This window comes from Pteropus vampyrus, unplaced genomic scaffold (assembly GCF_000151845.1).
Source record: "Pteropus vampyrus isolate Shadow unplaced genomic scaffold, Pvam_2.0 Scaffold140, whole genome shotgun sequence".
Lineage (NCBI taxonomy): Eukaryota > Metazoa > Chordata > Mammalia > Chiroptera > Pteropodidae > Pteropus > Pteropus vampyrus.
In genome coordinates, this window is record NW_011888921.1 from 4,638,929 (window position 1) to 4,666,681 (window position 27,753).

At 51.3% G+C, this 27,753-nt stretch overlaps 2 protein-coding genes across 9 annotated transcripts in view; one reads left to right on the forward strand and one right to left on the reverse strand.

Annotated features, from left to right (window-relative positions):
• The window catches only part of LOC105297517 (testis-expressed protein 49-like), a 33,371-nt gene extending 26,820 nt beyond the window's left edge, over positions 1 to 6,551 (forward strand). The window contains exons 2-4 of the mRNA XM_023535435.1: positions 3,813 to 3,935; positions 5,730 to 5,874; positions 6,367 to 6,551. Coding sequence (XP_023391203.1) covers positions 3,813 to 3,935; positions 5,730 to 5,874; positions 6,367 to 6,415 — 317 coding nt within the window. The 3' untranslated portion in view covers positions 6,416 to 6,551. The remainder of the gene's footprint in view (positions 1 to 3,812; positions 3,936 to 5,729; positions 5,875 to 6,366) is intronic.
• A 438-nt stretch (positions 6,552 to 6,989) lies between these two features.
• On the reverse strand, positions 6,990 to 27,615 carry ADCY6 (adenylate cyclase 6). Of its 8 annotated transcripts, none has more exons than XM_023535427.1 (22): positions 27,594 to 27,615; positions 21,696 to 22,551; positions 17,883 to 18,032; positions 17,370 to 17,491; positions 17,166 to 17,277; positions 16,872 to 16,999; positions 16,183 to 16,341; positions 15,965 to 16,106; positions 15,622 to 15,849; positions 15,445 to 15,470; positions 15,070 to 15,217; positions 14,734 to 14,831; positions 14,469 to 14,556; positions 14,192 to 14,308; positions 13,822 to 13,980; positions 13,343 to 13,521; positions 12,394 to 12,429; positions 12,181 to 12,310; positions 11,625 to 11,888; positions 10,617 to 10,821; positions 9,660 to 9,784; positions 6,990 to 9,440 (listed from the first exon to the last, which is right to left on the reverse strand). In XM_023535427.1, the coding sequence occupies exons 2-22, from the start codon at positions 22,548 to 22,550 to the stop codon at positions 9,315 to 9,317; spliced, it is 3,597 nt and encodes a 1,198-aa protein (XP_023391195.1). In that variant the 5' UTR covers position 22,551; positions 27,594 to 27,615; the 3' UTR covers positions 6,990 to 9,314. The 8 variants fall into 8 exon arrangements, with proteins under 8 accessions (XP_023391195.1, XP_023391194.1, XP_023391193.1 ...); XM_023535426.1 differs by lacking the exon at positions 27,594 to 27,615 and adding an exon at positions 27,307 to 27,441; XM_023535425.1 differs by lacking the exon at positions 27,594 to 27,615 and adding an exon at positions 26,745 to 26,927.
• Positions 27,616 to 27,753: the final 138 nt, after the last annotated feature.

Genomic DNA, 27,753 nt, shown 5'->3' on the forward strand with positions numbered 1-27,753 from the left:
CTCCAAATCCTCAACTGTCTGTAGAAGGAGGAGATTCAAACAGTGCCCCCACTCTAGTGATGTCATCTCAGAGAATATTAAAGATTTCTGTTGGAGTGAAAAAGGGAGGGAGGAGGGACAGAGATGATAAATGAGTGGGGCCACGCCAGGAAGAAAGAGAAAAGCAGGAGCCTTGGAAGAACTCCAGAAGAAAAGTGGCAACCTCACTCTCTACCAGAGGTGAGACAGTGATCTCAACAAACAATTTCCAGGAGGAATAGCCAATTTTCATCCAGTTCCTGATTGCTCAGGATTCAAAGGTGCAAGCCAAATCCTATTTAAGCAGAACATGAATTTATTGAAAGAATATTGGTGGGATTACATCAAACTAAAAAGCTTCTGCATAGCAAATGAAACAAAATGAAAAACCCTACAGATGGGAGAAAATATTTGCAAACCACATATTTGATAAAGGTTTGATATTCACAATATATAAGAAACTCTCATATCACAATAGCAAAAAGAAAGAAAATCTGATTTAAAAATAGGCAAAGGAACTGAAAAGACATTTCTCCAAAAAAGGCACACAAGCTCTTTCTCAGGGCACCTCATAGGTGGTTAGCTGTCTCAAGATGAAACTGAACATCTCTTCCCCAGCCACTGGCTGCCAGAAACTCATTGAAGTGGATGATGAAAGCAAACTTCATACCTTTTAGGAGAAGCATATGGCCACAGAAATTGCTGCTGACACTCGGTGAAGAATGGAAAGGTTTTGCAGTTTGAATCAGTGGTGGGAATGACAAAGGAGGTTTCTCCATGAAGCAAGGTGTCTTGACCCATGGCTGTGTCCTGCAACTCCCAATTTATGGCCCAACAGTAAGGGGTATTCCTGTTATAGACTAAGGAGGACTAGAGAAAGAAAGGGCAAATCTGTTTGAGGTTGCACTGTGGATGCCAATATGAGTGTTCTCAACTTGGTCACTGTAAAAAAAGGGAAGAAAGATATTCCTGGTCTCACTGATACTACTGTGCCATGTCACCTAGGGCCCAAAAGAGCTAGCAGAATGTGCAAACTTTGATCTCTCTAAGAAAGATGTCTGCCAATATGTTGTGAGAAAGCCTCCCAAAGACAGTAAGAAACCTAGGGCCAAAGCATCCAAGATTCAGTGTCTTTTTACTCCACATGCCCTGCAACACAAACCTCAGTGTAGTGCTCTGAAGAGACAGCAGACTAAGGAAAATAAGAAAAAAGCCACAGAATATGTTAAATTTTTGGCCAAAAGAATTAAAGAGGCCAAAGAAAAACTCCAGGAGCAGATTGCCAAAAGAGGTAGGCTATCCTCTCTGAGAGCTTCTACCTCTAAGTCTGAGTCCAGTTAAAAATGAGATTTTTATAAGAGTAACAAATAAGATCAGACATTTAAAAAAAAAAGAAAAAGATACACAATGGCCAACAGGCATATGAAGAGATGCTCAACTAATCATCAAGGAAATGCAAATTAAAACCACAGTGAGATACCACTTCACACATGTTAAAGTGGCTATTATCAAAGAAAATAAAAGATAACATGTGTTGGTGAAAATGTGGAGGAAAAGGGAACTCTTGTACACTGTTGGTGGGAATGTAAATTGGGGCAGCCACTATGGAAAACAGTATGGAAGTTCCTTCAAAAATGAAAAAAAAAAAACAAAAAACTACCATATGATTCAGCAATTCCATTTCTGGGTATATACCCAAAAGAATTGAAATCAGGATCTTAAATTGATATCTGCACTCCCATGTTCATTGCAGCATTATTCACAACAGCCAAGATATGGAAGCAACATAAATACCTATAATGCATGAATGGATAAAGGAAATGTGGTATATGTATACAGAGGAATATTAGCCTTAAAAAAAAAGGAAATCCTGTCATTTGCAACAACATGGATGAAACTGGAAGACATTATGCTAAGTGAAATAAGCCAGGCACGGAACAAATAATACATGATACCACTTATGTGAGGAATCTAAAATAATCAAATTCATAGTAGCAAAGAATAAAATGGTGGTTGCCAGAGGCTGGGGGAGGAGGAACTGGGGAGGTAGTAGTCAAAGGGTACAAGTTTCAGTTACACAAGATGAGTAGGTCCTGGAGATCAACTGTACAGCATAGAGCCTATAGTTAATACTGCATTATATACTAACATTTTGCTAAGAGGTTAAATCTTATGTTGAATGTTCTTATCAAAAAATAATAATTAATGAAGGTGGGAGGAAATCTTTGGAAGGGATGAATATGTTTATGGAATAGATTGTAGTGCTGGTTTCACAGGTGTGTACTCATCTCCAAACTCATTAAGTTATATATATTAAATATGTAAAACTTGTTATATGTCAATTTTACAACAGTTTTTTAAAATATAGGGAAGCACGGGAAAGCTGTAGAGGAAACAGAACCAAGCTTGGTGGATAGTAACCAGAAATGATGTTCAAAATCATGCCGCAGACCTGGTTAGACATAGAAACTACAGTATTGAATGCCATGGTAGGCACTGCTGGCACCAAGGATGCTGGGCCCTGGATACTGCTGCTAGAGACAAGTGCAGCTTCACTGCTACAACTTCCCATCAACAGAAAAAGACTTTACATGTCCCTGCTTTTTTGCAACCTCATCTTTGATTCAAAAGCTGGAACAGATATATTTGATTGGCCTAGCCAAAACTCTTTGCCCATGTCTTAGCTGCGAGAGAGACCGAGTATCTTAATCTGTTCAGGCTGCTATAACAAAATACCATAGACTGTGTGGCTTATAAACAACAGAAATTTATTTCTCACAGTTCTGGAGGCTGAAGTCCAAGAGCAGGGTGCCAGCATGGACGGGCGAGGGCCCTCTTCCAGGTCAAAGGCTTCTCTTTGTGTCCTCATATGGCGGAAGGGGCAAGGGAGCTCTCTCAGGCCTCTTTTATAAGGGCACTCATGCCATTCCTGGGGGCTCTGCTCTCATGACCTAATCACCTCCCAAAGGCCCCACCTCCAAATACCATCACTTTGGGCATTAAGTTTTCAACATATAAATTTTGGGGAAGACACAAACATTCAGACCACGCCACTGGGTAAGGAAGATCTGGTCTTTTCAGCCTAGTGATATATATAGGTTTTGCCTCAGAGGGGATTCCCAAACCCTCAAAAGAACATTAGGTCTACATTATACTAATCTGCCCTACCCACCCTACCCTACCCTACCCTACCCTACTCTACTCTACATTAGCCACATCCCCTGTCCCTCTCCACTTTACCAGCACTAATCAGCCTCTAAATCAATAGCAAGCTCTGAGACCTCACTAATGTTTCTAACACTTGCTATCCTGCTGTCTGAAATGTTCTTGATGCTACCATGTCCCACTAACAACTTCTTATCCTCCAAGACTTAGCTTAAACATAACTTCCACCTATTAACCAATTTCACCAATTAAAGCTATTTCACCAATTAAAGCTCTGCAAATATGCAAATCTTAGGAAAGGAGTGTCCATCCAGATAAGGTGCCCTTTTCACCAGCACTAATCCTAAGTATCTGTCAAGATCTTGATTCCAGCAGGAAGCCACTCAAAACCAGGGTCGGGGAAGAGAAAGAGTTGTGAAGGAGGTCTCATGATCCCTGGTTTCTCCCTTCCACCCCTGTCACAGGCACTATGATTTGACTCCTAGGATCCCAAGATTCGCTAATCAGATGTGTGAGTGGCTAGGAGAGATCCCTGCTATGTGCCTGGTTGGCATGGAGACTAGAAACTCCACTCAGAGAATCAAACAGTCCCATTCATCAAGTACTCAGCAAGTCTGCTCTTTTTTCAGACCAGAAGGAACTGTTGCCCACTAGACTTCCTCCGATTACCTCAGAAGATGAGAATTATTCTGTGCACCAGAATAGCCATATGAGGTACCATGAAGCTGTACAAAAGGTCTTGTTAAAGACATGTAAGTATCTTGGAGTGGGCACCATGCTAGGGGCAGAGTAGATATATCTGAGTTCCTAAAGAATGTCTGAGATGAGCTAGGGCATGGTTATAGGGCTGGACGGAAAAAAAAGTCAAGAAGAGAGATTGAGAAGACCAGGGAGAAAGTAGACCTGAATGGTGGAATGAGCAAGATAAAGTAAAAATTGAATCAGACTTGGAAGCAGAAGATCCAGGTTTGAGTCCCAATTCTCCCTCGTTTAAATGTCTCACCTTGAGTAGTCACTTATCCTTTATTAACCTCCCTCCTCATTCATTAGAAAACAAAACAAGAAACAGAAAATGCCTACTCTATCAATCTTACAGAATTGCTGTGAGAATCAAACCAAAAATAAGAGTTTATGAAAGTATCTGTATTATTATATGCTATGCTGTAAGGAGTGGTAGACTGAGCACTAGCTTTGGAATTTGAACTGAGTTTAAACTCCAAACAAGTTGTGACCTTGGACAGGTTCCTTTAACCACTTAACCTCTCCAAACCATCTGAAAATGGGAATACTCTAGCATTGTGTGAAGGTTAGAGAAAATGTACATTTTAAAAGCATCTAGTACAAACCACTGATACACACAATAGCTTGTAGGAATTTCCAGGGCATTATGCTATGTAAAGAAAGTCAGTCTCAAAACGATCGCATACTGTATGATGCCATTTATATAACATTCTTAAAATGACATAATTATAGAAATGAAGATTAATTACCAAGGGCAGGTTGGGGGCGGAAGGTGTGGCTGGCTATAAAGGGCAACTCCAGGATCTCATAGTGATGGAACTTCTATATCAATGTTAATATCATAGTTGTAATGGTACTATAGTTTTGCAAGATGTTACTGTTGGGGGAAATGGATGAAAAGTACACAGGTTCTCTGTGTATCTTTTCTTACAACTGTTTGTGAATCTATAATTATCTCAAAATGAAAGTTCAATTTAAAAAACTAAAATGCTTTCAGAAATTTAAAAAAAAGACATATGTATGAAGTATCTAAGAGTTATTTCTATTAGCAAGACTTTTAAAAAGCTTATTATCAATAATAGGAAAACAACTAAGTCAAAATGTAATGTCTACTCAATGGTATATTAGGGATTTTTTTTTTTTTACAATAATGATTATAAAGACTATAAACCAGAATATGAGGCTATAATTCTAAGTTTTAAAAATATACAAATTTTACATACTGGTATGATTCGATTTATCCAAATAGATAGTGAAAATACAAAAAAAAAAATCTAAATAGGTCTGACATTATTTCAAATTTTGAAGAACACCTAATATAACATCTAGAACATGATGGGCACTTGATAAATGATATCATTAGCAGTAGGTAAACATGAGGTGGTATCATTGCTAAGTTTCAGAGAAGTACCTGGAATGAACACAGGAAAGAGTTACTTCAGAGAAGAGGGAAGGGAATGAAGATGATTAAGCCTAGAAAAAAAAAAATAAACCCGTGGACCCATCTTGCACATTTCCCCAGTAGGTTATCCACTTGTTTTTCCTCTATCTTAGCACGCAAGGAAAGCTCTCATAGAGATGGGCTTAGTAGCAGCAGGAAGAACGAAGACTGATTCAACTGACCATGAAGGGTGTGAAATGCTGGAATCCGGAAGTAAAGCTGGGTGTGGTGACCAAATTCCCAGGACTTCTCAGCACCTGGTCAGGCGTAGTTGCTAGGCTAGGCTTGGCTTGTGCTGCCCTGAGGCAGAAAAGGGAGCAGAGAAAAAGAAATTGGATAACCTGCCCTTCCCCAAACCATTTAGTCCCCAATCAGGTCTTCAGAGTCCCCTTGACTGATGCTCAGAACTTCAGCTTCTGGAGGTCCCACGATCCAGGAGTGCGCCCAGAGGAAACCATGCCATGGATCCGGGGCCCTCGCCACTGCCTCATCAAAAGCCCAATGACCAGGTTAGGCTGGGAGGAGTAAGGCGGGGAGACCACGGAGAATACTCCCTCCCCTCACTTAAATCCTTAGAAAGTGTTGCATCTCCACTCAGGGAATAGAAGGGATTTGGGTCTTACCAGGGGAAGCTAAGCTGGCCCCAGAATCTGGGCAGTGGTGGCATTCAGAGTTAAAGATTTGTCTGTCTTATGTTTCGCCTTATGGATATGACTTCTGAGCAGGCATTAAGACAAGTGTCTATAGTATTCCTGTGGGAGTCTGGGGAATTTCTCCTCCCTTCATTGCTGCCTCCCTGCCCCTCCAGCCACCATCCATTGGCAGTAGCCCTACTTCATCACTACCACAGCCCATTCTGCTCTGAGGCAGTCCTGGGAGCTACATTTTAGGACACATGCAGACACACACAAACACCCACACACACACACACACACACACTCACTCACTCACTCACTCACTCCAGCCTGGCCTGGCTGAATCAGAGACCCTTTCTTTTCCAGATTTATGGATCACTCTATTCTCAATGACAGAAACTTCAGTCTGTATTGAGCAGGATGTGTTTGCAAAAGGACAAGATGGACTGGAAGGAGGGCAAAGAAGGGAAAAGAGGAAGGTATCCTGGTTCTGATGGATGACTAATGGGAGGAGGGGATTGAGGAAGCAGAGTAAACAGATTGGACTAGAAGTCACTTGTGTGCATTGAAAGGAGAGGGATGGAAATAATCCCAAAGCCCACACTCCTATGAGATCAGGTATGTGAGAGATTCTCCCAGAAGCTAGAACGTTATGGTGTTTGGTTTGGAAGGGACCAGCAGGGCACTGGAAAGACAACCACAGGGGTCCTGACCTCATATGCGGAAGGAGTCAGAGTAACAGATCTGGGTATACACCACTATTCCTCATGATGCTGAAGGGCCTGGAGTAGTCATGCTCTCTGAAGACATTGCAGCTTCTCCTTAGCAGGGAGAAAACCAGATCGCAGATGAGAGAGGCCCACCTCTCTTGGGCAGGAGGCCCACCTCTCTTGGGCAGGAGGGTGCAGATGAGAGAGGCTGCCTCCTACACCAGGCTCTGCCACTTCTCACTTAACCCCGGGCCCAGAACAGCTGCAGAGAACAAGGAGTTTTACAAAGAGTTTGATTTTATTGATATTTAAATATATTAAATATTTCACTGAAATACATGATACATCACCCTCCCCCCCACAGTGGTTACATTATAAAAACCAAAGTCCATGGACCTCCCATCCACTGACTCCCCCGCCAACTGGTGAGGAGGGGACAATGGTAGCCTGGAGGAAGGCCATGGCTGGCACTGTGGTAGGGGAGCCAAGGTATGGACAGGCCCTTCCCGCCTGGCAAGAAGCAGAGACAAATCACCCAAAACTGAGGTCTTCTCATCCTAGTCTCTTTGTATCCTCACCCATACCCCATGGCTCCAAGCAGTCCCTTCCTATCCAAGGATATGGCTGCAGGGAGGAGAGCTGATTTCCTGTCTGGACCAACTAGTCTTTTCCCCTCCTCCTGCCTTGGCTAATGAAGTAAGTACCTGAGGGCCCATTTGATTGATGCATGAAGAGCCCCAAAGGCAGGCAGTTTGAGCCAGAAACCAGGCCTCTACTAGAGTCAGAAAGGGCATGAAGAAGGACAAGAGTATCACTTGCCCCTTCTACTTCCAAACTCAGCACTTCTGGGTCTCTCCTCAGCCTCTCTGATCGCCTCCAAGACGAAGCAGTCTTCAAGCAAAATTCAAGCTAATGCCTCTGGCTTAAATAGGTACAGGCAGAGAAACCAAGACACCAACTAATTCAGGCCAGAGGCAAGGAAGTTGCAAGAAAAAGATAAAAGGAAGGCAGGGGTAGGAAGGAAATCTAGCCTCCTAACCCCACTGCCAACCCCTGTAGGCTTCACAGGGACTGGGGTGCCAGGAACATGCTAAACTCAGGCTGAAGGCTTGGGAAGGCCAAGTTTCAGGTTCCCCTGCCCCATCCTCTAGTACCAGTATCTGGGTCCTCAGAGGGATCCCGTGTTACCCCAGTCCCAAAGCATACCACATCCCAGGATACCAGCTGGGGAATCCTGGAAATTCCTGAGCCTCTGACCACCAAATCCCAGACAGTTCAGGCTTGGTCCCTGCCCCAGGCAGGAGGACAGTCATGCTGCACACGTGGCCCCCAAATGGCACTTAGGGATTTGGCACAAAAGGACACCTCTCCCCAGGGCCCCCCTCCTCTTGTTACTACACCCCACTCCACTCCTGTGCAACCTGAGCATCCCTCCCCATCCTTGAAATGAAATCCTGCCTTATTCCCAGAAGATAGAGGACCACGGGAGAGAGGCAGCCCAGAGTGGACAGCTGAGGAGCAGAAGCACAAGGACACACACGGCCCTGGAAAAGACATGCAAATGAAGACCAACATGCACGCACATTACACAGACACACAGGCCCTCCCCAGTGCCAGAGGTTTGGGAGGACAGGTTTGGGATCAGAGTTATCTTCCTCCATACCCTGGCCCTTTTCTAATTTGGCAACAGAAGGTGTAGAGATGCTGTGTGCCCCCTTGCCAGCAGACAGCAAAAGAACACTGGGGCAGAGTGACCTGATCCTGCCCATTGGGGCCCTCAGATCAGAGTCTGGCCCCATCCCACTCCCTGGCCGGCCCGTTCTCTTTGGCACCTGCAGGTGACCTTCCAGCTCCTGATCTGACATCCCCACACAAAGGTTTGCTCTCTGGCTGGGCATTTTCACAGTACCAGTGAGGCCAGACGCCCCTTTCCCTGGAACTTTGCAGGAACTAGGGCTAAATCTGAGCTGTCAGAAGTCCCTTTGTTCCCCTTTGGGGACAGATCATGGGACTAGGATTTGGCAAATGGAAACATTCCCCTGAAATATGGACAGAACTAGGTCCCCAGGGCATATCCCTCCTATGCCCTGTGCCTAGGAGGGAGACCTGGCTAGGGTGGGGGATCCCCAGAACCATGCTGGGGATGCAGGCATAGCAAAGGCAAGCATGGAATAGGCACTCCTCATGCCTGCCAGTCTTTGTATGAAATACTCCCAGGAAAAGGGGAAAGGAAAAGCCTAGCCCTGAGCCTGTTGCCCAGACAGGGAAAGGGCAGGCATGGCAAGCTGCCATTTTCACCTCCCAGGCAGGAGGATTCCCACTGCCTCTGCTGCAGCCTCCTCCCCTGCTCCCAAAAGCTGGAGGAAAGGAGAGGGAACAGTCCTGCCCCAATATAAAAAGAAAGTCACTTGCAAATTCCTCTTGGCATCCCCTCCTTCTCCAGCCTGAGGGCAGACGAGCATGGTCCAAGCACGGTCTGCTGGGGTGTTCCCTTTTGTGGTAAGCAGGATCTGAAGGCTCAGTGTCCCCTGCCACAGCTCCACCCAGCGAGTACAGAGTCCACTCAAATGCCCACCTTGGTCCCTTCAGCTGAATTTGTAACTGCTAACTGCTGGGGCCCCCATTGAGGAAGTAGGTGGTCATCTCCCCCTTGCCCTTCACTTTGACCACTCCTCGACACTCCAGCTGGTAGCCCTTGGCAGCCAGAACCTGGTACAGGTCAGTGGTCACCTGGGGGGTAGGAGGGGAGATTGCTTAGCCTGGGATCCTTCCTGCTACATTTGCAGGGGCCCAGGGGTCCTCTCATCATGCTAGCTTCCCTCCCCCAATCCTCACCCCACCAACCACAGCACACTGCCACCCTACCCCTGTCCTAGCAACTGCAGAGAGAGACCTGCAGAAGCCCTCTGGGTCCATACCCCTCCCAGCCTCTGCTCACATTCCCCTCACCTGGATTCTGTCAGGGACCCCTGTGCTGTCCATACGGCTAGAGACATTCACTGTGTTCCCCCAGATGTCATACTGTGGCTTCCGAGCCCCAATGACACCTGCCACAACTGGGCCCATGTTCAGTCCTGTGGTGGGGAGAGCAGCAAGACACTGAGACAAGTGGCTGTTCCAGGGTCAGCCCAGGGAGTCATCCCACCTCCTGGAACCTTTAGAAGTGGCAAAGGGACAAGTGTCCTGGTTGTAGAGAATTAGAAATCTGGGCCTTTTAGCTGAGGGGCTCCCCTGAGTCGAGACAGCTATGCTGTAACTAATACGTCGCTAATCTACTGAATGCACACTCCGTGCCAACTACTCTGGTAAGTATTCCATTAGTATTTCATCCTCTCAAAAGCCCTAAAAGTTGGGTATCATTATCCCCATTTACAGATAAGGCAAGTGAAGCTTAGAGAAGTTAGATGACTTGCTAAATAAGCCAGTAAGTGGAACATCCAGAATTCAAACCAGAGAGTCCTGACTCCAGAATCCATGCTATCACTCCCATCCTCAGTTCATCTGAGAAGAACTGCCTCTTATTAGACTGGCCATAGATAAGGGCACAGGTACTGGAGTTTACCTGAACCTGGTTTTGAATCCCAATTCAGCCACTTACTAGTTGTTATTAAATCTCTGTTCTGGGCGGCCAAGTTATTAAATCTCTCTGAGAGTCAGTCTCTTTATCTGTAAAAGGGGATAATAATGTGAGGATTAAAATGTGCTCACAAAAGTCTAAGACAGTGCCTAGCACATAGCTGGTTCTCAATAAGTGATCTCTGTCCTTCATACCAGACATGGGAGTAGGGAGAAAAGGAAATCCTACACGAGTCCTGTTGGGGAATCTGTGATGCCGTCTCGCCTGCTCCCTCAGCTTCCCCCAGAAACAGCCCTTGGAAAACCAGCCAGGCAGCAAGGTCCTCTCACCGATCTTCATCTGGAAATTGTTGAAGGAGTGCTCATTGATGTGCTTCATCTGCTCCATGAGCCGCATGGCATAGTCGGCAAGGGCGGTGATGTGGGAGCGGCCCACCTGATCATAGGTGCTGGCGTTCAGCCCAGAGGCAGCCATGTAGGTGCTACCAATCGTCTTGATCTTCTCCAGCTGCCGGAACCGCTCCTCACTGATGATCTAGACAGCACAGGGGGACCCAGCTGTCAAGGCAAAGAAGCCAAACCCAGCTCTGCCCCAGGGCTCATTCCTTGCCATGCCTTGGCCCACTCTCCCACTGCCCTGTCTCAACAGCTCCCCTCCTCTTAGTGAGCAAGACCCACTTCCAGCTGCTGCTCTCAGTGCAGGACCAAGGAGCCAGGGAAACAGGCCTCCTTCACCAGGCAGCCCTCAGAACCCAGGCCAGGTCTTGAGCATAAAGCTTCAGGTCAAAGGAATAGCCCACTTACAGAACCCAGAAGCGCAGGATATCAGGCATCAATTATTGCAATGCTCACTTTTTCGGAAACTTAGTCCCGTAGTAAAGAATCCACCCCTGAGTCCACCCCACCCCACCCAGAACAGTGAGGGGCCCACTCCTGACCTGATCTTCAGGACACTTCCTCACATTTCGCTTCCATTTCCTCTATTCAGGGGACCATCTTGCTTACTTGGCCTCATGGGGCTCTGTTCACAGACTACTGCTTTCTTCTTCAATGACATCTATCTACCTGGTACCTATCCTGTTCCAGATCTTCTTGTCTTCCTTTGCTCCCCAAGAATGACGACCCTGTCCCACTGGGACTCACTTCTTTCTTTCTTCTAACGCCTTCATGAGTCCCCATCCTGCCTCCACTGTACCTACTCTTACCCCTGCCCCTGACATCTCTGGGTCTCATCAAATTTCCCTCCCTCCTCCCAGAACCACCCATGCCCTCCAATCCTGTCCTTCTCAGCCAAAGTTCTCCCCACTCTCTGCCAGCACCAGCTGACTGGACAAGTACCTCATCAAAATCAGCGATAATCTCGTTGAGCAGCCGCAGGCACTCCACACCCTCATTATTTGCCTCCAGCTCCACGTAGAACTCAGAGAAGTTGGCAATGGAGGCAAACATGACAGCCACACACTCACACGACTGATAGTAGAGCTCGTCGTTCCGGCGCTCCCGGGCCAGGAAGTGGGCAGCTACATCCTTGGGCAGAATGTTATGCAACAGCCGCCGGTTGTATGCCTGGAGCTCCTCCATCTCCTCCTTCTCCCCTGTTGCCTGTGGACACCACACCCATCACCCACTGCCCAACATTCACAAGGGGTGGTTGCAGTGGCCAACGCCGGGAGATGGGCATCAGAGGGAACCACGTAGAAGAAAGTCATGGACAGATGAGGCCTAAAGAATAGGCAAAGGGTGACGGGGAAAGGGACAGGGGATGGACACAGAGAAAGCATGGAGCCAGGGTGGGCTTGGGGAGCCTGAGCCCTGGCCAACTAACAAAATGCATTTCTAGCTTGGCCCAGACTCTGTCCTCAAAATCCTCCCCCTCCCTTGCCCACCCAGTCACCTGCAGTTTCCAGAGGAAGTCCAGGCGGGCAGTCGATTCCACCTGCTGAGCATGCAGATACAGGGCCAGGGCAAACACCAGCAGAATCACGGGGGTCATATATTTGAGTGCCACCCTCCCTGCAGCTGGGCTGAAGGTAAGCAGAAGCATGCTCAGTGTCTGAAGGAGGCATCTGGCTGCCCTACCTTTCACTGCCTCAGAGCCCTCACTCACCAGTCCAGCCCATCAAAAGTCTCATTAGAAGAAGCCCTGGCAGGAAGACACAAGAGACAAAGTTATCGGTTCATCCCGGGTTGCTGAGTCGGGGGATGGAAGGGGTGACAGAAGCTGCACTTACTGAGCACATACCATAAATCAGATATTGGGCTAGGGCTTTTGCTTATATTAACTCATTAAAAGCAGAGGTGCCACTCTTGGCTCCTCTACTTACCAGCTATGTGACCTGGAACAAGTTGCTTAACTCTTTTAAGCCTCAATTCCCTCATCAATAAAAGAGGGATCAGATCTAAATCATGCACGTAAAAAGGCTTAGCACAGTGCCTGGGCATGTGGTAAGCCTTCAACAAATATTAGCTACCATCATCTTTACAACTATCTTGTCATATAGGTGGCATTATCATTTTAGAAATGAGGAAATTGAGGCTCAGAGAAAACTCACCTGTTCAAAGTCACACAGTTAATGAGTGCCAAAGCCGGGATTCAGACCCAGGGGACTCCAGAGGCTTTTTCAGCTTCACTAAGCTATGGCCACATATCACAAGGGATGGGGTTTTATAACAGAAGAGCCAGTGCAGTGTCGCAGGCAAAGCCCTCAAGTAGGAGTCAGAGGTTTTGGTTCCTAGCCAGGGCTCTGCCACCAAGCAGCTGTGTGAAACTACAAGAGTGGATATGAAAGTACCACATGAATTCAAGATGGATTTTTTTTTTTTTTTTTTTAATATCTAGCCTAAAGACACAGGGATTTCCAAGGACTGGGGTTTTCTTTAGGTGACCGTTTGGCATCATATGCTGAGAGCTCCCCCACTGCCTCCTTTCCCCCCATGTGAGGGGTGAGTGGTGACATTACAAGAGCATAAGGGGCCTGGACACTAGAGAGGCTCGCAGTGACCCAGCAGGGTCAGGGAGGCTTCTAGGGGACAAAAGGGCCTGACGACAAACTCACAAGCCATGGACACCAAGCAGTAGGTCATAGTTGTCAAAGATGGTGGCTGGGGGGCCCAGGAGAAGCAGCACCAAATAGATGAGCCCCAAGACAAAGATCATGGCCAACTTTCCGATGCTACTGATGTGCAGGAAGACAGAGCTGGCCAACAGACTCAGCAGCATGTTCCCGACGAAGTACTAGAGGCAATGGCAAAGTGGTGTTGGTGAAGGCAGAGGCCAAGGCACCCCAATGCAGAGAGAGCCCTATACTCCCCTGCCTGACCAAAACTCCCCTTCACAACCTCACACCCAAACCACCTTCACCCTCCACAGCCAGCCCCTACAGCACACCAGGACCCTTGGCTGCTCCTAGAGTTGGCGACTCTGGTGAGATCCTGGTGAGGTCCCCAGTGCCCATCACCAGGCCTGGCACAGAGGGGTCAATAACTGGTGTTGATCAGGATGCCCCCCCACCCCGCCTGAGCACTGCTTGGACACCTCGGGGAAGCTGCAGGTGGGTACGGTGCCCTCACACAGGGGAGCATCCAGGCCCAGAGAGTAATTGAGCTGCTGCAGGTGGCAGACAGTGATGTCAGCAGGTGTTAAATTCAGCATCCTGGCTGCGCAGGTCCGTATGGAGGTGTGGTTACAGGTGAACTGCAAAAGTAGGGGGAGGCATATCAGAGTAACCAAGGAGGGCAGGGGTTATGAGGACCATGCCCAGGTACTTTATACCCCAGAGGCCCAAGTTCTCAATAAGGGATGACAAGACGTGGGAGAACAGGCTTCAAGAGCAGGAAATGTGCCTTATTCCTCTGTACTCCAGTGCCCAGAGCAGTGCCTGGGCACAGGAGGGGTGGACCCTTACCATGTTAGCAATGGCGGAGGTAAACACAAGCAGGACTGAAAAGATGCCAACAGCGGTGCTGTGTGCCCGAGAGCGCACAATGCTACGTGATAGATGTTGCAGGCCCTTAGGGAACAGCTGTGGGTAGCAAGAGATGAGAGTCAGAGGCTGTATCAACCAGGGGTAAGGCCACCCACGGCGCAATAAGAGAGGCACAGCCTTCTTCTCCCTCTCCCCATGTGACCACCCCTGGCCCAGCCCGCCCTCCAGCACCAGCCCTGGAAAGCCCCCTACGCACGGAGCCACAGGAGTACACGGCACAGGTCAGCATGGTGATCAACAGCAGCAGAAAGATCCCGGTATAGATTCCAAGCATCAGTGTTGAGCTGGGGCAGAAGAGGGCCCAGGAAATCGTTAACTCTGGAAGATCTAGGTGTCCCTATCCCACTCCCCAGGACGGATAGGGTGCAAGCTGCAGGGATGGTGGGCTCATGGGTGTTTAGGAAGGTTCTGGGAAGTGCTGAAGGGAAGGGAGGCTGAGTGAGGAAGGGCAGGGCTCTCACTGTGGGAAGACGAGGAGCTGGATGAAGCAGATGAAGCAGAAGACCAACAGGGCACAGGCCACGTAGGCTCCGAAGCGGGGATCCACCTTCCTTGAGTACTGAGGGAAAGGAGGCTGAGCTGGTGCTGGGCTCTGCCCTTGGGGAGGCAGCACACTACCAGAGGCCTCAAGGGGGAGAGGCAGTTGGCCCAATTGATAGGAATCACCCCTGCACTCTGTGGTCACCTTCCCATTCCCCAGAAACCTCTTCCTGTTCTCTTACCTGTGCTCAGATTTCCCTGCCTGGACCTCCCTTCCTCCCCCAACCCTCATTTGTCTGCCCTGGCATCCCCCAAACCTTCTTTTCAAGATCCTCTCTCTGAAAGGTGAGTAGGAACCGGCGCACATGGTCCTTGCGCAGCTGATCAATGCTGCGGGCATCGATGGCACGGCCCAGGAACTCGTCTACTTCATCCTCAGGGTTCAGGGCATCTTGGGCGCCCCGGCTGAGGGCAGGGGACATGGCTTCACCAGGTGCATGAGTATAGCCACGTGAGAGGCAATGAGAAGGGAAGGGCATGGGCAGCACGCAGAGGAGGGAGTATAAACAGGTATGTGGCACTTTGCTCCCAGACATGAAGTCCAGGGGAAATGGAACCTCTGCTCCCCACAACCCTGTCCCAGATGCAGTTGCCTTCCCTCCTCCTCCTCCTGCCTCAGTAGCCGGACTTACTTGTCTTTGCTGGAATCATCAATGCCCTGGAGAAAGAGACAGAGTGTGCAGTGAGAAGAAGAAGGCCATCTGCCCTGCTTCCCCATCCCCAAAATTGTGCTGAGGGTTTCTCCCGTATACTTTGGGGGACTTGGGATCCTTGGAATGAAATCATCCCTTCAGTAACAAAAATCACACATGGAAATGGCAGCCACAAGGAAGGCAGACGAAGGCAGGGGACAGAGAGCCGGGGAGACAAAAAAGTGAGGCCCAGGTCCTCGTGCTGTGGGCCCTCACCATCTGGCGGAATGCCTTGGAGTCCTTGCTCCGGGAGAAAGCCCGGTCAGGCACCCAGCGTGGCATCAGCCCTTCCATGGAGTTGGCCCGCGTTCGCTGCAGCTTGGCCAGCATGGCTTTCTCCTCTTTCTGTGTGGGCAGCACGAGTACAGGCTTAGGAAAGGGGCCCAGAGAAGGCCTCTGCCTGCACCCCTCATTCGTCCTTTGCTCAGCCTGTCCCTCCCCCGACCCACTCTGGCCTGACCCGTTTCTGGCTGGCACCAAGGATCAGGAAGGTCTCAATGTGCTGCTCCTTGAGGTACGCGTTACGCTCACCGCCACGCCCTGGCTCCACCTCGTAGTCCCCGTTCAGGTACTGCAGCGTGGCCCGAGTAATGTGGATGCGGCTGTGCCAGGACAGGAGGGTGAGACCTGGGCTCTCGCACCTTGCTCCCATCCTCACCACCTGGACCCCACACTCACCCAGCCCGGCCCCCTGCCTCCATGTGGTTGGCCAGAGTCACGTCATTGGACCACACATCGAATTGCCACTTCCGCAGACCAAGGACACCGCAGTGCACACGTCCACTGTGGATGCCCACGCGCATGTTCACGTTCACACCTGTCACCTCACGCACCAGCCTAGGAGGAGGTGGCTCTGGCTTAGCTCCTGGCTCAGCTCCTGGCTCCATCTCCCCACACCCAGCCTAGAGCCCAGGCCTTCGACTCTCCTCAGAGCCAAGAGGGCAAGGACACACCCAGATGCAGGGCGCAGGAGGATAGCCTTGGCTGGACGTGAGCAGAAGGCTGCATGGGGCTCAAGGACAAATGTTCGAGAACTCTGTTCACCAGCAGGGCCCCAGCTGCATCTGTGGAACTGAGCTAGGAAAGGAGGAATCACTGCTGTCTCCAGGGGCCTGCTCGGCTGGCATTCTCTCTAGTCTTTATCCCCCTTACCCAGGGTCCCTTTATCTCCTCCCCACTGGCTGGAGTCTAAGGTACACGGGGGTCTTTATACAGGCTGAAGAAAGACCTATCCCCCTCCCCAGTGATGGATCTCAAAGGCAGAGATACTGGCTAAGACTGAGGGAAAACCCTGAGGACATATCAAAGGGTAGAAGCAGTCTGAGGCACCCTCAGTTCCAGAAAGCCTGGGAGGGGGTGCTGCTTACGAGATGGCCTCAATCATGTCCACCCCCATCTCCACACAGCAGTGGGCATGGTCTGCCCGGGCCTCCGGCAACCCTGACACACAGTAGTAACAGTCCCCTAAGATCTTGATCCTCAGGCAGTGATTTTCCTAAAGGGGAAAGTGTTAGGGGAGAGTCACCTTTACTCCCTTGCCCACCTGACCTGCCTGGCCCACCACCCTCACTGCAGACTCTGCCCCCACACCCCCAGGCTGCCACCAATGAGGCTAGGCTCTCACCACAATCGGCCCTGCCCCCGAGCCCCAGCACACTTACTGCAGCAAGCTTGTCAAACCGGGCAAAGAGCTCATTCAGGGTCATAACCAGCTCCTGTGCAGTGCACTGTGATGCCAGGCTGGTGAAACCTTCAATGTCTGCAAACAGGATGCTGTGGAGATGGCAGAAGATGGAAGAGCCACATGGCCCTCAAAGACCCCCCCGATTCCCCAGCCCTCTCAGTATCCTCCCAGTCCACCCTACCTGACATTGTCATGTTTCTGGATGTAGATCTTGTGGAACATCATGTCTTCCTTCTTTGTGTTGATGTCTTCTTTCATCTCCATGGCAACGTGCTGGGGCAACACTGACAGCAGCAGGCGTTCCTAGACCAGTGGTTTCAACAGGGCACCACTATCTACCTGGCCTCACATTTTAATCCCTCCTGGTCCCTCCAAATCCCCAGAGCCCTCCCAGACCTCTCTAGAGACCTGAGCTTCCCTTCTGGACTGTGGCCTGATCCTCTCGCATTGGAGCCCTCAGCAGATGGACATCCCAGCCCTCTTTGACCAACCCCCATTCAACCACCCCTCAGATGTATTCCCATCTACTCCCTCCCATCCTCAGACAGGACAGGAACCCGTGTCATAGAGCCTCTGTGATGCACAAGCGGGGAATTCCCACTTATTCCACAGAGTAGTATAAGGCAGCGGATCCAACCTTCAAGTTATTTGGGGTGAGGAGGGGGAAGGCCACAGTCAGTGAGAGCAGCCCCACCTGCTGCCGATTCTCATGCTGCAGGTGCAGCCGGGCCTGGATGTACCCGCGGGTCTCCTGAAAGGCCTGGCGCTGAGACACTTCAGCTGGGTAGTGTGTGCAGATGCCAATGACATTCGTGCAGAGGAATAGCAGCATGTTGGCACCGAGCTGCAAGAGGTAGCAGAGGCAGACAGGTGACCAACCCACCCATGCATAGGCATGACTAGTTAGGTTCTGTAAATGTATTCTTTTTGGGAAAGAAGCCAGGACCCTGTGCCCTTGTCTGTCCCCAAGCTGTCCCCACCCCTGCAATACATCTTCCCTATTCCCCACAGGATTCTAGCTTCCTTTCTGGACCATTCCAAGGCTAGAAATGAGATCTTTTCACAGCTCCTGAGAGCAGAAGCACCAACCAGGGCCAGGTAGGTCACAGGCCTAAGCCCAGCATATTATGATTCTCTTGCCCACAAATTCCCCAATCAAAAGACAAATGCTGCTGCTTCTGCATGTGGTTCTCCTTACAGGACAAGGCTCAGGAGGCCTGAGCTCTACATCCTCCTGTGAGGGCCCAGGACAAGTCACCCCATCTCTCTGGGCCTCTGTTCACTCATCTAGAACCTGGAGATGGAGAATCAGAAGATCTCTAAGGTCCCTCTCTGCCTTGCTATAATAACAATTACTATTATTATTGTTACTGGAGCTAATATGTTTGCTGCCTAGATTCTATAAGTGTCTTCTGTACGGTAACAAATGTATTTCTTACAACTCTATGATATAGGTAACACTATCTCATTTTAAAAGTGAAGAACTCAAGCCCAGAGAAGCTAAGTAACTTGCCCAAGACCACGCCACTGGTAGTGACTGGTATGGTACTTGAGTCCAAGACAGTTGAACTCTAAAGCCTATGTTCTAACCCTACTGTACAGTACATTCCATGTGTCCAAGGCTCCTACTCACTCCACTCACCCAAGCTCTTAAGGGCCAGCCTCAGAGCCCAGGCTTGGGAGTCATCAATTCTTCAGACACAAAGAACCCTTCCTTACTAAAATGGGCCACCAACACTCCTGGCCACCCCCAACTCTTGGCCCAGCCTGGCCCCACACCCTGGGACCCTGATCCCAGGATGTTCAGCTCTCAATCATCATCAGTAGCACTGACTGGAGAGCAAGTCTAAGGGAAGCTGGCTTCATCATTTCTGGAAATTCAGGGGTTAACCTGGTATTTGTGGCTCCACCCAGAGTTGGCTAAGGCAGGGCTCTGGTTTTGGGAGAAGGGAGGGAAAGAGCACCAACTGGAAGCCAGGAGTTCTGGGCTCTGCCCAGAACCAGAACTAGTCTTGCAAACTTGGGCAGGTCCCTTAATTTCTGGAACCTCAGTTTCACTTTTCTTGGGTAGGGTGGTGGGGGTGGTTCCAGCTAACCCCTAAGCCATTTCCAGCTATGACACTCTGGAATTGGCCTCCCAGTCTCCTTTCCCAGTCCAGCTTACAAGGCCCCACTCCCAGCAGCAGGGGTGAAGAGGGGGGCACACTATCTCCCTCGAGAGTTTCTAAGAATAGCCCCCAGTGGGAGAGAAGAAAAGGGGGGGCAAACCAGGCAACTTCCCTTCCTGGCCCCAGGAGCCCAAGAGGAAAATGTGAGTCATGGTGGAGGGAAGGGGAAGGGGGACAAGAGACTGAAATAGATCTGTACACAGACCCCTATCGGACTGTGAGAAAAAATGGATGCCAGGGCACTACAGGAGACTTCAGGCTGGGCCGGGGTCACTGGGCAAAAGTCTCAGTGTGTCTGAATGAATGGGTCACAGGAGACTGAAGGCTCCTTCCCATGAGCATGAGTGGGGCTGGATCTGAGAAGGGGCTACCCAAGAAGCCTAGAAAGGAGGCCACAACCTCACCCCATCCAGAACCCATAGACAAGCTGGGCACAGAGAATGATCCTCAGCTCAGAGAAGGGGTATGGGCAGCCCTGGCCCCAGGGACTGCACAGGGGCAGAGGCAACGTTCTCTACTCCTCCCAAAAATGTGCCTGCCAGGGCCCACTGGATGAGGCTGCAGCCCGGTGCCCCTGGGGGGATAGGGAGGCTGGCATAGTCCTGACCTCCATGGGGCTTTCTTTCCCAGTCAGGCCCCGGGCCTGGTTCTGGGCACCATGCCAGCCGAGGGCAGGGAAGAGACACTCACCCACCTCTGGCCAGCCAAAGAGGACAACAGGGGAGAGGGAGGTACCACCTCCAAGCTCCTCCTCCCCCAGGAGCACAGTTCAAGTCCAAAGCCCAGAGTGATAGCTTACTCTAGAGAGAAGAAGGGGGCTAGCAGGGGCGGAAGGACCCTGGCCCTTTAAGAGGTCTGACAGTACCCTGCAGCCACGTGCTACACAAACAAAAGAGCTATAAAGTTACTTTTAAAAAGGTACATTCTGTTCCGGGAGCACAGGCCAGGCAGGGAAGGGCATTGGGCCAGAACACCCAGCGTCTCACTCTGGGAGCCCCAGGCAACTTCCTCTTTGTGGGTGGGGCCAGGTGGGCTACTGGCCACAAGCTCTAGGCAAGGCAGAGGCTGGCTCCCCTACACCTTGAGCAAGACAGAGGGCCTTGGACAAGTTCCTTAACCTCCCTGAATCAGTTTCTTCATTTGTAAAATGGGAATCAGGGTGCCAATGGCAGGATCATGAGATGTGCTGGCTTTGGGGGCTGTGCCTACAGCAGCCCCTTAAGGATCAGCTAGTCAAAACACCCTGGTCTCTGCTCCCTGGTCAGTGGGATGAGGTGAGATGGCAGACTCCACAAGCTCATGTCTCTGAAAGGGACTTCCTGATACCCCTTCACTGGGTACCATCCCCTGTAGCACTCCCTACACCTCCCTGTCCCAGATGAGAAGGCTACCCTGTTGAGTCTGCTCATTCTGGGAGGGGGCAGGACCCTAACAGCAACATCATGAGGTAGATACTATTTTTATCCCAGTTTTACAGACTAGGAAACTAAGGCTAGGAGAGGCGAGTTTCATTACCTAGGATCTCAGAGAAGAACACAACCCATTGGACGACCAGGTCCTTCTGCAGCCACATCTTTCTCACTCAACACCATGCTGTCAAACCCAACCTCACACACCACTGAGAACTCAGAGACAACAGCCAGCCAGGCAGAAAAAGTTAAGGCAGGGTTGCCAGATCCCTGGTGCTCAGTGGGAGCATGGGAGAAGCCAGGATGAGACCAGACCCTAAGACCCTTTTCTTCTACATTCCAACCCCATTCAAACCACTCCCAGCCCGGGTGAGAACTGACCTCACTCATCACCTTCACTGTCCTCTCAGAGATGGCCTTGGTCCAGAAGAGAGACAACTCCTCCCTTGTTAACTCCATCCAAAACCTGTTTGATCCCTCCAGACCTCCACCTACAGCTACTTTTCAAAGATGACACAGGGGCCTGAGTCTCAGGTGTCAACTTAGGACCAGACATGCTAAGGCCTAGATGTAGCTGACACAGCCCTCTGAGCCTGAAACATCACATTTCCACTTCCAGCCCTACGTTATGGCTCTATAGGCTATGTATGTTACATTATTTCAAGAGCCTCAGGCCAAAGAGCTATAGACTGTGACCCATAGTGACAAAGTATAGGCTTGGGTCCTGGAGCCCTCCCTTTCTCAGTAGTGCCCTCCGCTCCAAATGGAGGCCAACCCCTGAAACTTGGCCTTCCGTCACCTGCCTCTCTTCCCTGATATAGCCAGACATCCTTATACCCAGCATCTACCCCTGATTCACCCACCCTTGATTACCAGACTCCCTTCCCATTCCTGGCCTGGTGCCCCATGCCTAACTCCCTGACCACCCACCTGCTTCCAGAGGAAGGCATCACCACGGTTGAGTTGCCAGGCCAAGATCAAATGCAGGGTGGAGAGGCCCAGGCCACTGAAGACAGCTGCCCGCATGCGGATGGGTAGGAGAGTGTAGGTGATGTAGACAAAGAACACAGGGCACCAAAGGCCTACGGAGGGGCTGTGGGGGTTGGCTGCCAGGGCACCCCCAACCTGCACAGCTGCCAGGATGCCCAGCACCACATAGCTCACCACCCACATGGAGTCCTGGCGAAAGCTGTGTCGGTTACACACCACCATGAGCACCACAAAGAGGACAGCCGCACAGGCCAGCAGGGCCACATAGGCAGGCTGGGGGTGGGCAGGCGCGGCATGGAAGGTCAGCAGCACAGCCGTGAGCAGCACAAGCACTGCCATCAGCAGCGTCAAGCTACTCTGGTTCATCTGGAAGAAGTACCGCTGGTACAGGCGCTCTAGCTTGGCTGAGCGGAACTGCTTCGACTGGAACACCTGAACCAGACGGCGCCAACAGGATCGACTGCTCCTGGGTGCCACATTGGGTGCCACGTCAGCTGCCCCAAGTGCTGTTGTCTCAGTGTCCTCAAAGCCCAGGGCCACGGCCCGCAGCCCCAGCTCTGTGCCCTTGCCAGGGCCACCCCTCCGGATGAAGGCCTCCTCCTGCCAGGGGCACCGAGGTGGGGTTGCAGGAGTGGGGCTGGGTGGCTGTGCATCCTGGAGGCAGCTCATATAGCGGGGTGCGCAGAAGCCACTGGTCCGAGTCCCATGACGCGGGCGCTTCTGCCCATTGCATTCCCCCCAGGCTGTTTTCCGTTCATCCACTTTGGGTACCAGGAGGCCACTGAACCATGACATGCTGCAAGGAGGAAAGGAGTGAGATGGTATTAATACCACCATCACGGGCTGCCACTACCAGTAGCTCTCACTAACTGAGCACTTCCCATCACCAAGTTCAGTACTTCAGACACAACATCCTCATAAAATGACACCGAGGCAGACGATGGTATCCCCATTTAACAGGTATGGAAACTAGTACAGAGAAAAGTAAGGTAACTTGCCCAAGATCAAGCAGCCACATACGTGTGAGAACCAGGATTCTAACCCAGATCTGTCTGACTCTTCCTTAAAAGGCACTGACTTCTTGGTGGTTACAAACTCATGTGCCTCTGTCAATGAGCAAAGAGACCCCTAGTTCAGGAGAGTGCACACGCTGAGCATAGGAGCAAGCACCAGCCCACACCTGTAGATTGTTGCCCCTGGCATCCCAGCAGAGCCTGATCTGATTTTTCAACAGAAATTGGAAAAAAAAGAAATGTAAATTTTAATGAGACGTCTCCTGATTTTTAAATGTTGGCAAGTAATTCACATTTTTCAACACTGCTAGACAAGTAAATCACATCAGTGGAATAGATTCGGTCTGCAAGATGCCAGACAGTGACCTCTGTACAAAAGGGAATCCTTCCACATCCTTCCTCACACTCACACACACATGCACATGCACTCACACACTACGCACCCTTCACCAAGCTAAATTCAACTTCTCCCTCAGGTCACAGCTTACATGGAATTTCCTCAGGAAAGATGTCCCAGCTAAGTTTGGTTCCTTGTTTACCCGCCGTACATTTCCTCCACAGTACTTATCACAATTATAATTAAATCGTACCGTGTTGAATGTGTGTCTCTACCCCTCCGACTATACATTTTGTGAGGGTGGGGATTATAACTATTTTGCTCAGTGCTTTATCTCCAGCACCAAGTACTGAACTTGACTTATAATGGGGACTCAATGAGTTTCTGTTGAAAAGATAGAAAGCCCACAGGCTTTACTATAGAGCAGCTAACCTGAAATAATAACTAATAATGATAATCCTATGAATTCTTCACCTTTCTCACTGTACTCTGTTCTCTTAGACTCTTTGCTGGTCCCCAGTACACCGTGCACAGGCCAGCATTGGGACCTTGCTGCTTACTGTTCCCTCTGCCTGGAAGGAGAGCTCCTCCAGGTCACAGCTCAAATGTCCCCTTATCGTGAGTTTTCCCTGACCACTCTACCAAAATAGCAACCCCCTTTCCTGGAGCTCCTATCTCTCTTCCCAGCTTTATGCTTTATTTTTCTCCACAGCTCTTATCAGCAACTGCCATTCTATATATTTTTCTTATTTGTTCACTGTCTCTCCTAACTGGAATGTCCACTTCATGAGGGCAAGGATTTTGGCTTGTGTTGCTCACTACTACATCTGCAATACCCCTAGAGTCTAAATCAATGCTCACTGAGTGGGCAGAGGGAAGGATAATACTCCCAATGCACTTTCTCTGTGCTTTAAACTTTTCAGGTCCTTTCACATGCCTAATTCCACTTGATCTTCACCAAAACCACCTGGGGCACAGGACAGATTTGACAGTTTTATATGGCTGGCTCAAGTTACAGAGATCATGAATAATCAAGTCAGCTCCAGAGCTCAGGTCTCTTGGAGGGAAGTGTCTCAAACTGGGTGGGAGGACCCCATGATGATACTTTCAATGTGTCTCCTAGCTGAGCCCAGCTCTGGAGAAGGTGAGAATGAGAGCACTGTCATCCATGGATGCCTGTGTCTGCATCAGGGCCACACTCCTCCATGCCCGCAGGGCACCCTGAGGGGATCCTTGTACTTAAACCTGCAGAGCTAGCTGCACTGACATTTGTACTCACTAGGAAACAAGGGGCGAGTACCCAGCACTTGCCCCAGGTGGCCACAGGCCCAGCCAGACAAGTGGCACACCAGACAAGCGGCACGCCAAGTAGACCCCCAGGGGCCTATGAAGCAGAAGGCAGACTGGGATCTCTCTGCACAGCAGAAACCCCGGCCCCTGGTTCATCCTCAGCTAAGTACTCTTGGCACTCCTTCTCCTACATTCCAAAGAGCAGCGTGCCCTTCAACCCCTTAGTATCACCAACAGCACCATCTGGAGGGACAGATCGGAAACCCAAGACTTTGGTCAGACTGGCATTTGCAAAAAGTCACCAAAGAAAGCCTAGCTCTTCAAAATACTTCATTCGGAACATGATTTTTGGAGAGAAACCAGATTTTAAATCTTATGTGGTTATTTGCTATCTTCATGGCCTTGGACAAGTTCCTTAACCTCCCTGAATCAGTTTCTTCATTTGTAAAATGGGAATAGTAACAGTTGTGAGGAAAGAATCTAACAGTACCTGTCACACAGTACATACTCAATAAGTAGTTCATCTCCCCATCCTATGCCACTTTGAACCCAAAACTATGCCAGTGTCCAAGAGATGGAAAGACAGGAAAGTCATGAGCAACAACAGCCATCTCCCCTGTCAGCAGTGTAGTTCTGTCAGTCCCTGTGTCCTCAGCTGTCAGTCTCCAGATCTGCTGGAGACAGAGCCCAGAGTGAGCAGGTTTCCCACCCTACCCCACCCCATGAGATTTTGCCTCGGCCTCCTCCCACTCACCAGTCCCCTGACCTGTTCTTCCCCTCCCACCACTGGCCCAGACCTCTGTTCCCAAAGGACCTGTTTCTGGCCATGTTCCCAGCCCCCTGGAAGCACATCCTAACATCTGGCTCATACCCACAGAGGAAGGGGCAGACACGATCCAAGGGAATCCATGACCCTCCCAAGAACACTCTGACTCCCACAAGGGGACAGCTTCAGTGCTCTGTAATTGTCCAACCAACTGCAACCATCCCACCCTGGGCTCCACTCCAGGAACTGCCCATCTTGGAGAACTCATCCGATGCCAGGCAGGGAACAGGGAAGGGCACTGTTCAAAGCCAAAAAACTTCCCTACAGAGTCCCCCCAATCCTCTTTGTCCAGTAACTCATCACTATAAACCACAGACCACCTCCCTCTTTCTCAGAGACAGGCTCTTGAGCCTGTGCCTCCGACCTCCTCCTCCCCTGGCTCCCAGTCTCTTTGCTCTGTACAGATTTGCTGCTCCTGGCACCACAGGCTCCCACAGCCAGACCTATGTCCATTCAGCCTAGCAAACCAAGGCCCAGTGCCTCCCAGACCTCAAGTCGTTCCTAAACCCTGATCCTCCATCCTGAGACCCAGAGTCTGAGGCAGGCCAAGGCCCAGCCCAAGGATGGCTCTGCCTACTGCTTTGCCCCAACCTCTTTCCTGGCCACCTCCTGTCCATTCTCTCTCCAGGGCCCCTCTGCCCCTGCCCTCCTTGGCAAAAGGAAGCTTCAGGGGATTTAAAACGACTTCAGAAAGTTCATGGCAGAAAGCACTGCCCAGGCAGGGCCCTTCGGTGCCAGTACCACCCACCATGCTGAGACGTGGGCCTCGATTCCAGGCCTTTCCAGATGTAGACTAGCCTTCCCAGGGCCTGGAGGTCCAGCGTCACCTCCTCGCTTCCCTAGCCCTTGGTCTCCCTAAACACTGCAGAAGGCTCGCACCTCTACTTCCAATTACAAAAGCCCCACAAGGCCTGCTCCACCTTGCAGGGGAATTCTGGCAAGGGGAGGGTATGGGGAAAGGGTCCCACCGCCTGATTCCACCTCTAGCTTTGCAGTCAGGCCTCAGAGACGGTTCTGAATAAAGTCTGCTCCCCCAGCCCAACCTGCAGCGGCGCTGACACCACCCCTTTCATTCCCAAGGTCTGGAGGGAGAGGAAGAGAATTCCTGCAGGCAGAGGCATCGTCCCCTCCACCTAGGCTGCCTCCTCTTCCCCGAAACACAATCACGCTCTACCCCAAACTAGGAGGCTCGCCCCACGGCCCCTCGGTATAAACCTCAAGACAACGCCTCCCCCAGTGCACGCCTTTCCCACAGGTCGAAGCCAGCCGGGAATTTGCTCCGGGCGGAGGAAGGGGCTCGTGCGGCAGGGAGTGAGGGCAGGGAGCCGCGGGACCCCCATCACCTCCCCCACTGCCCTCTTCCAGCCCCAACGGCCTCGAGCTCCCCGAAAGCACTCTCGAGACTCCCCATCCCCGCTTCCACGCCTCCCGAAGAAACTCTCGGAACCGGGCGGGAGTCCTCCAGCCGCACGGAGCACCGAGCGCCCGCTCCCCCCGCCACCCCACTCCCAGGCGCGTCTCACCTGCCCGCCGGGGTCGGTGCCTCCCCCGGGCCCCCGCCCCGCCGCCCCCGCGGGCTCCGGCCAGCCCGCCGGCAGTCCCGCGGTCCTGCTCCTTGCCCGCGCGTCCCGGTCGTCCCTGCCACCGTCCGCCGTCCGCCCGGCCCGCGCCCCCTCCCTGCTGTCCAGCGCAGCCGCCCTCTACCCCGGATCCAGAAGTCCCCTCCCCGCGGCTCCCGGACTCCCCGCCTTAAAGGCACAAGCTCCTTTTGTCTGGGCACCCCTCCCCCGCCTCAGACGCGGGGCTGGGCGGCCCACACCCTTTGCGAGGAGGAGAGTAGGAGTAGGGGGAGACTAAAGAAGGGGACCCCTCCCTGCGCGCGCCCCCTCCTCTCCTCTGGCAGCTCCCTCCCCCAGTCCTTGGAAGACAAGCGGCCACTGTTCTGGGATCAAGACCCTGGGAAGGGGGGGGGCGGCGGGGGGAAGGTCCAGCCGGCTCCGGGTTCCCTCTTCCCCCGGGCCGCATCCTCCAGCCTTCTCCTCCCACCCTCACCCCAGGGGTCTCGCAGCGCGCCCGCAAACCCACCCTCGCGCAGCGATTGCCTCCTGCCCCTCGCCCAGAGGGTCAGCTTCCTTCCTAACCGGGACCCCAGGGGCAGAATCAGCGCCCCGCGCCCACTTCTCCCCCGTCCCTTCCTCCCTCCCCCAGCCCCCGCCCTGCCTGCCGTGGCCCTGCTCCCTCCCTCGGGAACTCAGTTTAATAATTAATTAAGATTTCATTCCACAAGGCTCCAGGTGTATGCGGCCTGCTTCCCCGCGCACCACTTTTCTTCTCCTCCCCCAACTCTCTGGGGCATCCGCCGAGACACAAACCTGCTGCACCCAGAGCCCAGAAGGGGGACCGAGGGAAGGGGAACTCTCCATGCTGCTCGCTGGCCTCACTTTCTCTGGGGAGCCCCTCCCCCGCACCTGCCAAAGTGCACAATCCCTCCCCCAGTTTACCACTCCTAAATAAATGCAGTGTTACTGCATT